Here is a 14,014-nt window from a genome sequence, read left to right on the forward strand (position 1 = left end):
CATTAAAATTTAATGGAAAAATCATAATAAAAGTAGTTCTTAGTTTTTTTTAGTAGAAAACCCACTTTAGATAATTTCTTATAAATGTCACCAAGATGTTTTTATCAATCAACTTTATTATCTAATGTTAGATACAGTAATTTGACTTGTTCAGAAGTATTAACACATTAAAACTAATTACAGAATTTAATGAAAAAGAAATTAATGAATAAAGTAAATAAGTAAACAGATAAATAAACAAATAGATGAATAAATAAATAATAAATAAATCAATGTTGCTATATTCTTTGAAAATCATTATTCTCCCCTTTGTATTTTTTTTATATCTGATACTAGAGATGTGCTTTGATGATCTGCAACATGGAGTCACCGCGACCTACTCCTGAGACAAAATAGGGCAACACTGATAACGGACGAACATCCATGTCCTAATCGAGATTCGAAACCATGCTGTGGCTTCCACGCAATGATAAAACTGCGCTCTTATCATATATTATGTAACTTCGGTTAGATAACAGAGAAATAAATAATTAGAAACAAATAACTAAACAATAGGAATCAATAAATAAACTTACAAGCAAATGACCATATAAACTGTGAAGTAAAATACGGGAATATGAATGCATGGATGAATGAATGGATAAACGGGTGAATAGACGAATGTAGGAATGAACATATGAATAAACGAATGGATGATTGTTTTTGTTGCTTGAATGAATGATTGAAAGAGTGATAAAATGAATACTTATTATGTGTATATAAACACGTGAGAACTAAAACCGGTTCACTGTGTATGAATATTGTATTTTGTTTCGAGGTCGAAGTCCTTGATTTCCAGATTGTGTACGTGCAATTTCTTTCCATCATTACAAAATCATTTTTTACTCTATTTTTGTAGTAATAAAATGGAAGTAATGTTAGGTGTACTTATGAATAAGCAAGAGAGGAAAAAAAAAAAAAAAAAAAAAACATAAATATAATTTTAAAGTAACATGTTCGGAATTGTTTGTCAGATTTCATTGGTTGTTGGCGATTCGCAATATCACATATTTCTCTACTACCAATTTCTGTAAATCCTAGATATAAAATCCAGAATGACTTGAGAGAGAAATAACTGAATGGAATAATAATGTTCTATAACGATTCATTCTATTCGCTCGCTGCATATCTTATGCATTGCTTGGTCAGCGCTGACCTAGAATACAGAACAGGGGTGCCAATACTGCTCCACGAATCCACGAATTTGTAGTAACTTGCTGACTTATTTTTTTTAAGAAAAATAGGACGATATTCATGTGGACAGGTTTTTTCTATTTCTCACTATACAAAAGATTAAAAGAAAGCATATGATGCAACAAATAATATATTTGGAGATTTTAATTGAAATACAAGTTTTTAGCATACCCGATACCTTTCTGTCCAACATGGCATCTGTATATTGCGATTTGTTCTAACCTCCGGATTTTATTCATATTCAGTGCCTACGAGTCAATTCATTTGGGGATAATGCATATGAAATATACCGCTACAGCTGGCTCGCGGAACCGGATTTCGTTACCTACTGTAGTCCCTAAATTTGTCGTAATTCTCGGTAGACACCAGTCCCATACACTGGCAGAAAATTTATTTTCCTACGAGGATTCAAGCCAGCTCCCATTCTGCAAATCTATAGACCATGATACTATGGCGCAGAACATGATACGATATAGTATAATGAAATATTACAGAATATAGCAAAATACAGAGAATAGAAAAGAACAGAATGCAATAGAATAGAACAGAATGGAATAGAATAGGACATAATACAATAGGACAGAATAAAAAGGAATATAACAGAGTAACATACATTAGAATAGAATAGAACAGAATACATTGAAATAAAATAAGACAATACCATAGAATAGAATGAAACAGATGGTATTAGAATAGATTAGAATGGTATAGAATAGAATACAATGTAATAGAATAGAATGCATTGTAATAAAATAAAACGGATTACAATAGAATAGAGCAGAATACAATAGAATAGGATAGAGAGTAGAGTAGAATTGAACAGAATATAATGTAATAGAATATAGCAGAATGCAATATAATAGAGCAGAATACAATAGAAATAATATAGAATACAAAAAATAGAGTGGAATACAGAAGAATAGAGCAAAATAGAATAGAGTAGAATACAATAGAATAAAGCAGAATACAGAAGAATAGAGCAGAATATAATAGAGTACACTATAATAGAATAGAGCAGAATATAACAGAAATAGTATAGAATACAATAGAACAGAGTCGAATACAATAGAATAGAGTCGAATACAATAGATTAGAGCAGAATAACAATACTGTTCGACCGAGTGGTTATGTCGCATTGTCGTCGAAACGGGGGAAATTACGTGACAGTTACTTAACGGGACTCTTTTCTTTAAATTATTTAAAAATGTTGTATAATATTATGTAAAATTCTAATTCTGTAAAGCAAATATTTTCAGGAAAAGCCTAACAACTTAGTCACTAGCTTTTACAAAGGGACCAGCAGAAACGGGTGGGGGAAACCGAGATGCGACATAACCACTCGGTCGGACAGTACAATAGAGTAGAATACGATAGAATAGAGTAGGATACAGCAGAATAGAGTAGACTACAATAGAATAGAGTAGAACACAATAGAATAGAGTAGAATACAATAGAATATAGCAGAATAAAATAGAGTAGAGTAGAATACAATAGAATAGAACAGAATACAGTGGAATAGAATATAGTAGAATACAATAGAATATAGAAAATGCAATAAACATAGTTTAGAGCAGAATGCAATAGAATGGAGTGGAATATAGCAGAATAGAGTAGATTACAATAGAATAGAGTAGGATACAATAGAATGGAATAGAATACAATAGAATAAAACAATACAACAGAATAGAACAGAATACATTGGAATAGAATATAGTAGAATACAACAGAATAGAAAGAATACAGTGGAATAGAATACACCTAAATAGAAGAATACAATAGAAATTGAATAAAATACAATAGAATAGAGCAGAATACAATAAATAGCGTAAAATAGAATAGAGAGGAAGACAATAGAATAGATAGAATAAGTAGAAACAATAGACTAGAGTGGAATACAGCAGAGTAGAGTGGAATACAATAGAATAGAGTAAAATGTCATAGAATAGAGTAGAATGTAATAGAATAGAATACAATGGAATAGGGTAGAATACAATAGAATAAAGGAGAATAAAATTGAATATAGCAGGATAAAATAGAATACAGTAGAACAGATAAAGCAAAATACTGTAGACTAGTGGAATATACTAGAATGTAGTATTTTATTTAACGGCACTTTCAGCTGCAGAAGTTATTCACAATCGAAAGTCAACGTGTGCGAAAAATGGCCGACGAATTTTGCCTCGAGCCTTCTACGTATCAGACATAGTGTTCTTCCATGTACCATTTAGTGAGCCCTGCAACTTTACTTTTCTATCGGAGAAAGCCATACTAAGGTAATTAATTGCACTTGAAAGGGTTTGAACTCATCGACTTTGATCCAACGGTAATAAATTTTTCTCGCTTCTAGCGAACATTTTTTCCTCTTAAGATGATTGTGAAATAAATTAGTTACAAAGTTCGGACATCTTCAGAAGCTGGGAGACGTTTTCGGTTTCTGTACAGTTCCGCTCAATCCGTTTCGGGAGAAAACCATCGATCTTACAAGATTGAAACGTTTAAATAAAGAGGAGGACACCATTATACGTGATTTAAATACGCAGTGAGAAAAGTTACGACTTGTGGAATTGTTTCAGGGACTCGAAACGTTGTGTCACTATGTGTGGAGATGGGCGTGGCCCGACTCGTATTCTGCAGTACCTCCGAAGTCACGCTGACACCCTACCTGGGGGGCATGTTTTCGCTAGTCTTGAACCAGACGGAACGTAGGGCACAGCCACCCAATCTGGAAGACACGGGACGTGGGCGTCTGTTATCGGAATATGCTGCCTCCAAACTGCGCTCTGAGAAGATTGTCCTGGAAGCCAACGGTACTCCACTCGCTGGCGGTGAGTAATCATTGTTAAAGCTTTGTCTGTACTTTGATCAGAAATTGCATGTTTAAGCATTGAACTCAGGTATGTTATCTAAGAAACACGTCAAAAATATAAAAATGTTACACTTTCTTACTGTACATACACTACGATTGTCAGAGGCTTTTAGAGCACACGATTACTTTTTTATTCTTATTTGCATAGTTTGAATTGTAATATAATTAAAGCCTTTTCAAGATGTTTGCTTAAATTTGTGACATTTGTCGGACAAAATTAATTTGTAGGTGGAGATATACTCAATATATGATACCGCTGTATCTTTATGTTTTAAAAATTTACGCCCAAGAATATATAACAAATTTGTATTTAAATATCCAAATCTTGTCAATTCTAATAGTTCTAGTATTAAATATAAAAAGTTATTAATATTTAAGGAGAAAAATTTTCTCCGGTGCCGGGGATCGAACCCGGGTCCTTGGTTCTACGTACCAAGCGCTCTGACCACTAAGCTACGCCGAAATCAATTCATAGTACCGGACCGAACCCTCCTCCTTCAATGTTTCCCTTTGTGGCCTGACTCCAAGTTAGGCATATATGTTGACGTAATTTTTCTCCTCAAATATTAATTGTCAATATTACAGACATTATTCTGTAGGACAAATTAATAAAAATATATACTATAAAAAGTTATGTATGGATTTTATTAAAAATTGAAAAATTGTAAATTTAAATTTATATATTCTTATTGCGTAGTAGACATAAGACAAATTGTATTATATAGCCTACTTCGGTCAATGTTACTTATGTCCCGCCCACTATAGAGACATAGGCCAATTTTACACATATTTAGTATAACTTGTTGCTTCTTTGACAGGTTAGGTTTGGTTAGTTTAAGTTTTTGTTATAGCCTACCTTGCATATATAGGTTACAGCGCAACATTGGCAGTGATAAAAGTGAAATATTCGTTCAGTGGGCGTTGGATACTCTACATTCATCCCTACTTCTTAATTTTAATTCAGGAATCTGCCCCTGAGCACGAGTTCTACTCTTTTAGGGGCGAGCTAAAGTTTTCTGTTTATTTACTGTATATTTTATGTTACAATAATTATTAGAATAAATAAATAAATAAATAAATAAATAAATAAATAAATAAATGAATGAATGAATAAATGTAGCATAGGCTACACATCATCGCACTCGGAAGAAATAACTTTTTAAAAAATGAACATTTGTGTTGCGGCATGTTTCTAATTTTGATGATTATCCGTTAGGCGTCTTTAATTTTGAATGACTTGACTATTATCGGCACTTAATTTGTGAAGTTCTGAAAAAAAAATGAAAATCTACGTATAACTGATTAGAAATTTCATTCATACATAAAGTAGACATTTTCTCAAATATCCAAGTCTTGTAGTTAAATGAGGGAATCCGGGAAAAATTTACCGGCTCTTTTCTTGCTTAACTTCAACTTTGGAAATAGCACATTGGGTGGATATGAATGGCCTAAGTGCGCGTGTTTGTCACACCTCAGAACTGAATTTCCACACCGCCTTACTGATAGAGTTTTTATTTATTTTTGAGTTGGTTATTTCACTACGCTGTATCAACAACTAGATTATTTAGCATTTGCATAGATGGAATTCGTGATAGCAAGATATTTGACGAGATGAGGCTGAGGATCCACCATGAATTACCTGACATTCGCCTTACAGTAATGAAAACCTTTGCAAAAAACCCGACTAGAGAATCGAATTCACGCCCGAAAGCAACCGTGAATCATAAGAAAACGCGCTTATGGCCTGAGTTACGCCGGTGGCATAGTAAGAGTTCAATGAGATTTCCGTTTGATCATGTTTGGAGGTAATGCAAACCAAATATTAATCAAATTTGAGTACGTAATAACATTTATTTACTGTCCACGCCGCGTCTCAGCCATGTGATCTAAAGCGTCATGCTTCAGACAAGGGACACGAAGTGAGCGCTGATTCGAGTTCTCGTGGAGGAAGACATTTTCTCATGAAATTTCGGCCAGTGTAGGGGACGATCTCCATCCAGCTTTGTGATAAACTTGGAGAGCTACAGTGAGTAGCTAAATCCGGTTTCCCAAACCAGCTATAAGGCTTGGAAGATCATCGTACTGACCACATGTTAGCAATTTGTTTGTAAGCAATGTTCGTAAATATGATCATATCATCCCATCCCTGGAAGCAATAGGTTGACTTAAACTAGATAAGAAAAGAAATTTACATTCACTTTTCTTTCTCTTCGAAATCTTGAACTCTTTTATTCCTTCATACCTGTCGTCTCGCTTCACTTACCTTTCTTCCCACCATAATCTGAACACACGCTCTCGTCATGAAACAATACTAACAATACCATCTCATCGCACATCCTCATACTCATTCTCTTTCACAATAGCCCTGCCAAGACTCTGGAATTCGCTACCTGCTAGCATCAGGGACTGTCGAAATAAAATTGAATTCAAACGCAAACTAAATAGGCACTTGGTCAATAATTGATTTCTTGTAAATAGTTTCCTTAATCTATCACAAAATATTTCAATATCCGATAATTTCATCACTATACAATTTTGTTATTCTAGGTTTAATTTGTAATTCAGTAAATATAAAATATTCTTTGTTTTTCTATGATAAATTATCTAGCTTTCATTACTCAGGTAATCTTTTCGTACTTTGATTTTTATTGTAATTGTAATTGTAAATTTAATATTGTAATTTTATTTGTAATTGTAACTGTAAATCTAATACTAATTGTAAATTTATTCCTCATATTATAGTTGGAATCTCTGGTAGAGGGGCAGAGAAGGCCTGACGGCCTTATCTCTACCAAATTAAATAAATAAATACTAATAAATACTTAATGTTACCCCCATACTAATTGGATGATCTTTCACCTCTACCGAGACATGTGGACATGAGGCCAGAAGTCGGCTAGTAGGCCTTGATCACTGATAGACTGTCGCGTCACGGTTTAAAATAGCTAATAACAATGTCTAATTAATGATATGCACCACGATATAGTAATTTATGTTGTAATTTTATTTCAGGTGGTGGACACTTATACACAGCGGCACTTCGCCCCACGCTCTTGTACGGGGAGCAGGATCCTCGAGTTGTCACCGGAATTGTACGTCTTTCAGACAAGCTGGATGGGTTGTTGCCCCGTTTTGCAGGATCAGGAGGTAGACAACAGCTCACTTATGTCGGTAAGCCTGTACATTCACATAATTATACTGATGTTGCGATATTTGTAGAGTATTCTAGGAACTACTGTATAGATATACTTCTACTTGTAAGATAAATAATTAAATTTGATATATTCCATAAAACAATATTATGTAGGTTACAATAACTGCCTGGAATTCTACAAGTATTAGAGCGGCAATAGAAACATTTGGGGGAGGTTGGTGCAAAATGACATACCCTAACTTCAAGCAGTGATATTTAGCTTATTTTGAGATATCATGAATTCAGACTTCTTCAGGGATTTGTTATTTCTTATGTAATCTGCAACCCATGGTCCAAAACATTCAGAATTAGACCATCAATTAAATATGATATAAAATTGAGAATAGTGACAGTGTGTCATTTTGGGCTAACAGTCTGGGCGAAATGATAAACCTATGTTTATTTCTCCCAAAATCTTAAGCTTATCAATAAATTATACTTTACAAAGAAAGACAAGTAACTTTTCTATAATAACACATAATATGACATAAAATAAATACAGTTAAATATTATTTTAAATAGGCCTATCATAGACCAAAATTAAACATTGGTTATAAGACATCAAAACAAGAGAAACATAGAAAAATGGTTTAACTGATGTCAGGAAATACATTTCATGTGCAAAATTCATAGACAAGTTAAGTAGCAGTTAAACCAAAAAGTCGAGACTCCATATCCAGAATGTGCTGCACCAATGCCTTTTCCGCTTCTGGGTTGAATGTGGCATCGTACCGGTCTAGTTTAAGTGACCCAATAAGACATCTACGTCTTAATGTCACTTGAAGCACACCAAAGGTTTTTGAAGCCCTCAGCGAAGCTATTGTTTTCTTCTCTATAACTTTAATGGAATTCTGGATTCTTACTTCTGACCATGATTGTCTATTTGATTTACGTTTATATTATTTTGGAAACCATTTTCTGTAAGAGATATTGATAATAATAATAATAATAATAATAATAATAATAATAATAATAATAATAATAATAATATGTTATTTTTATTTTCATTATTTGTATGATGGTTTTAATTATTGCTGGATCAGGGCAAAATGACATAGCAGGTACAACATTTTGACCTGATGTGTCAAACATATTTATTGACTAATAATCTAAAATAATATTTGTATTATAATAAAACTAAATATACAGAATCATTGCTCACCCTTCACGTTTGTGGACAATATATAAAACTTTCTTAATTTATGACAAGCACAAAACTAGAACAGGCTGAAAATATTTAGTGATATTTTCTTAACAGCTCACAAAATGCAGTCATGACTTTGCACCTCTCAGCAGTAAAAATATAAGCAGTAGGTTATACCAACATCATAAACGTAATGGTGAGAAATTTGAAGGCACTATCAAGATATTTATTTGGAATTCTGCAGTGTGTTATAAAGATACTATTGTAGCGGAAAAAATTGAATTTACAATTCTCAACAAATAAAAAATAATGTTATATTACGATATTTATTCGAAGTTTCAGCATCCATTATATAGACACTATTTTAGCGGAAACGGGAACTGTTTTATTTTATTTTTTTGCACAAGAAAAATCGTATCTTGTTATCATATTCTATTAGTCAGAATTTGCTGATTTCAGTTGAATAAATTGTATATATGTTACAATACAGTAATAGAAATCTCTCGGCAATAAAACTTGTCATTTGACATAAATATTTCACGTAGAAAACATCATTTTCGGCTTGTAGTTATTGTAATATACAAATAATGATGCCATCGGCTACAAAATTGCTATATTTTAATTTTCTTCGTATTTCTTCAGAAAGCCGTAGTTCTTTGCTATTGAAATTTTACATATGAAACGACATAGTGAGTAATGTGAAAATATGATCATAGCAGTAGTCCTTACATAGAAATATACGTATAGAATCCAATTTTGGATAAAAATAGTTATTTTGTTGCCTTTGTTGCAATAATGTAATCTAAAGAAGTAATAGAGTATAACAATAAAATTAAGAAACATGAACAATTCTGAATTATTCTTTGAAAGCAACATACAATTTTTGACCTAGTTTGAGTCTGACAGTAAGCGGTAATAAGAACTTTATTCCGGAAATCTAGTTAATCTAACATGAAAAACGCACATGTAGTGAAAAAAAAAAAGGTACCGTACAACTAACTCGACGCATGAGAGTTGGAAACGCATGATGTGGGATTAATTATTTATCCCACCACAGTGTCGCTAGTTTCGCAGGATTTGGTTGACATATCAAAAACAAATTTGTTTCGTCGTTCCCCCTCCCCTCATCCCGACTCTACCCTATTTGGTGACGCGTAAAAACTGTGAAGCTCATCACAATGGCACTTTTATTTTGGCAGCGCGGAGGGAAATTGTTTCACGTAATTGGTGGAATACCACACCACACAGCAATTTAATACCGCCCTGCCTTGACATGTCGCTGTCAACTATTTATTCGTTTGTTTAGCAACATTGTATCATATACAGTGGTTATTTATAGTCGGTTAGAGTAAATAAATGGATATGAATGGTAGATTGTGAAAGATGGTTGTACTACGTTTTAAAAAGTAGACGTTTGGGTTTTTTTTATATTGACAGCTTTCTTTGCAAATTGTTTTTCATTTGAATTTATTTGTCAAAGGCTGCTTTATTCGCAGTGAAAATTTATGCTTAAGCATAAACGTAAACAGTAAAAACTGTAAAATTCGAAACACGCACTATATATTTTTATTCATTAAATATATTCTGCAGTAGGCCCTATTTAATTACGAAGAAAAGGCATATAATCTGATCAATATATAGTTCTGAGGATGACCCATGAAAGGTCGAAACATGTAAACCAGGTACGATAGAATTTAACACAAGAAAGTCATATAATACATATTCCAAAGTAAACAACTTAATTACCCCAGATATGAAATCGCATATGAAGAAGAAAAAGACCCAAATCAAAAAATTATTAAATTGAATAGAGCAATGGGAACTATTAATAAAATTTTTAAACCAATCATAGTACAGAAAAAAAACACGCAGTAAAATCTACAAAACATTATCCAGATCTATACTATGCTAGAACAGTGAGGCCTGGACAGTCCACAGTGTAGATATATAAAGATTGACCGCGACAAAAATGAAATTTATGAGACGTACAGCAGGCTACTTCAAAACAGATCATATGAGAAACTCTGACGTCATGAAAGAACTACAAATTGAACCAATCATATATTATATACAAAACTATAGAAGAAATTGGAAATCTCATGTAAGAAGAATAATCCGTACCAGAATACCTCATCAAATTCTAAATTATCAATCAGCGGGCAAGAGATCCTTAGGTCGACCTTTCAGACGTTGGATAGAGAGCGTAACAGATTCCTAGGTACAAAATATGCAAGGATGATGATGTTCACAAAGAAAATCACTTTCAGTTTCAACCCCGATGTAATTACATTTATCAACAGTGCGAAAAAACTGTGGCGAATACCCATCTGTAAGGCTGATCCTCGGACACATCTCGCCAAATAACATTGTAGTTAAAGCAGCGTCGTTGAATAATCGATTAAAAGAGAATATTGTTCTTTTCTTCATTTAAGGGACACAAGGACTGAATTTTTGGCCAAAATGACAAAAATAATTTTTTTACATAAATAATTACCTTATACATTTGTTTAACATTATGTCCTATATTTAACCACCGCCTAGGGTGTTTTTTAAAATTGCGTTTTCTCAAAACTACGTTTTTGGTCAATAATAAAGTTCCTAGAGGCTTCCATTTGCTCCGATTTACATGGAACTTTGCAAGACTCTCAGCAAATTGCAATACACAAAGCTGTGCATGGAATTAGCTCTTCACTGAAAATCTTTCATGATATGAAATTTTAACACCTAAAAATTAAATATAATTATCAAGCAAAGATTATGATTTGTAAGAAAATTTTTGTCTCATGAACCAAATCTCATATTTAAAAATCCGTACGCAGTTTTCTTTATCATGAAATGTAAGTCCTTCACAGAACATTTTTAAAAGCAAAAACAATTCTGAAGCCGTCAGAGATGTTTTGAATTTACGCATAATTTAATATCGTTAAAATGCGTGAAAATTAATATCTAAGGAATTAATGAATGAAACTTGATAAAATTTGGTACTGTTATTTAAACGTACAGGCACAACAAACTTGCCGGATTAGAAAGAAATTAAACAAAAACTTTAAAAGTTTCAAAGCTCAGTTACAGTGTCCCTTAAAGACGAAGGTACAACAATCCTGCGAAACTTTGTGTATTTTTGTGTACTCACCAGGAATGGAAAAAGTCAAAGGTACCTAGGCCAAACTTATGCTGAGCAACATCTACAATGCATTATTCCTTCTTGGATTTGTCCGCAAAGATACTATCTCACGTATTATTATCTTCTCAGTCGTTGCATGTTTTTCATGTTTATTTCGTAGAATACGACTGTGCTATTTTTGCATATCCGTAATGTTGTGATTTCCGGATATGTTCTCTTGACCATGAATTTCCCGTCTCAAAATCATCCATTGACTCGTGTTATCAATTTGTGATAACGATTTTAATTTACACGGTAGGCCTATGCATTTTACAGTTTTAGGAATCTTAAATTCTGATCTCCCCTCACATCTGTTATGCAGGAAACGCAGCCTGGGCTCATCTCCGTGCAAAAGACGAGCTTTTGCATAGCCGTCCTGGCGGCGGCATAGCAGGGCTGCCAATTTTCGTGACTGATGATACCCCAGTGGACGACCTGCTGGTCTTCACTCAGAAGGTCACAATGCGTGCCGACTCGCCACCTCGGTGCCGCCTTTCTCGTTGGTTCATACCGGCGGTACTCTCATATCTCGTGGCATATCTTTTGGAGTTGGCAGGAGTCCCCATGCCGGCGCCGCCAACAGCTATCGTCTCTTACTTGGGCTCTATAATACTCTACAATCGCCTGAGAGCTTCCATCCACCTCGACTATGTTCCATTTTACAAGTCAGATGAAAGTTACACTCGCGCCAAAAAGTATTACACGAGGGAGAAGCTATAGACTGATGTAAACATAAACGGAAACTTTGACGCCCCATATCTCTTAGAATTTTGGTTAATTTTTTTGCCATTTTTTATTCAAAAGATTTTTGAGTTGATTTTCTGTAATATAATGATTTATGAATACCACTTTAATTGTTAACTATTCGAAATACAGAGGAAGAATCATATAGATAACCAAACTTTAGTTATTGAGATATTCCTCTTTCTGTTATATAAGAGGCTCTGGTAGTGTAAAACGAAATAATGGTTTCTTTCTTTAAGCTTCTCCATCGACAGCATTCTGTTAGACTTTGAATTCAGAATTTTATATGTAATTCAATAATAATTAATCGATTAAACACAGTAATTAATGATCGATCCTCCTTTTCTCGGGCGGAAAGTGAAGTTGGGATCACGTGTAGTAGATTTACTGAAAATAAAAATATCTGTTTCTGACTCCAGAAAAAAATTTACCCTACATTTCTCGCATATTATATGATCTCCCACTTCTCGAACTAATGTCTCTGTCGGTTAGTCAAGCTGAAGTTGCTTGCATTGATGAAGTTCTGAAGAGTTTTACAAAAACTTTAACATTGCGTGAAGCAACAGAATGAGTTAACAATGTTAGTAATACGAAGTTAAAAAAGAGAAAGAAAATATTTGTGTTTAGTGTTATTTTTGTTCAAAGTCTAATCTCAATTTTAATCTCAAGCTCAGCATCCATTCTGATTAATCTAATTCCTTCCAATCAGATCCAATCCAATTGTTCTTTGTGGAAAAGTTTTTGTATGTTTATTGTGAGTGACTCACGTAACTTACAGTACAAACAATTATAGTGTTTTTAAGTTATTTAGAACCTTAGGGTACGCCAACTATTTTCATATTTACTCGTACTTCAAGGAAAGACCAAAATATGGTAAGCTTATACAAAAAAGAGGGCTTGAAATAGAACAAATTTACATGTCCAAAATTGTGCTACGAAACATACGTTTACTTACGTGATTTTTTAAAGTGTTTGGAATGTGACAAGCTCTGCAGCAAGTTATAGACTAAACAAAGAGTACTTGAAACATTTTTTAATGAAATGAGTAAACTTAAACTATAAACAAACTTATTTCTTCAACAAAAACATTCCCACATTACTTTTTAAAAATTCACCTCGGTATGACATTTTCATGGAATCACTCTTTCGTGTTCTCTATCACATCAGAAATTAGGAATAGTTATTCTGTTATACTCTATATAACAATCTCTAATCTATAATAGTATTATTTCCAATTTATAATGCAATTCTTATAGTGTGATATAATACAGGGTGTTTCTGAGGTGGTGTTACAAATTTTCAGGGATGATGGCGAAGGTATCAATTTGAGATAAGGAACCCTGGTCTGGAAATGACAGAGTCGAAAGTTACAAGCAAAAATAATTCTGTGGAAATGAAATAATTTTATTCCTCTGTACACCTTATTTATGTGTATTTATCTGTACATCTTACACATACTGTATTCATCTGACCTTGTTTACGTTGTCTACTTACAGTATTCCAATCAGTGCGCTCTCTGAGGGATGGGGACAGGAAACTACACTAAAGTAATGCAGATAGCGTAATGTGTAACGGACATGGTCGGTCCCGATATGCACGTCTGTAGACAGCAGTGTATGTGTACAAGATGCAATATCCAGTCGATCAGTCCTAGTGAAGTGGAGGAGTACA

General features: G+C 33.4%; 1 protein-coding gene across 2 annotated transcripts in view; it reads left to right on the top strand.

Moving 5' to 3' along the window:
• The window catches only part of LOC138715168 (3 beta-hydroxysteroid dehydrogenase/Delta 5-->4-isomerase type 2), a 45,860-nt gene extending 33,015 nt beyond the window's left edge, over positions 1-12,845 (top strand). Inside the window, exons 4-6 of one of the 2 annotated variants that reach the window (XM_069847732.1) lie at positions 3,807-4,058; positions 7,112-7,270; positions 11,922-12,844. In XM_069847732.1, the coding sequence (XP_069703833.1) occupies positions 3,807-4,058; positions 7,112-7,270; positions 11,922-12,319 (809 nt within the window). In that variant the 3' untranslated portion in view covers positions 12,320-12,844. Of the gene's footprint in view, positions 1-3,806; positions 4,059-7,111; positions 7,271-11,921 lie in introns of both variants that reach the window. The other variant, XM_069847731.1, reaches the window with a different exon arrangement.
• Positions 12,846-14,014: the final 1,169 nt, after the last annotated feature.

Source organism: Periplaneta americana, chromosome 15, assembly GCF_040183065.1.
Source record: "Periplaneta americana isolate PAMFEO1 chromosome 15, P.americana_PAMFEO1_priV1, whole genome shotgun sequence".
NCBI classification, from domain to species: Eukaryota; Metazoa; Arthropoda; class Insecta; order Blattodea; family Blattidae; genus Periplaneta; species Periplaneta americana.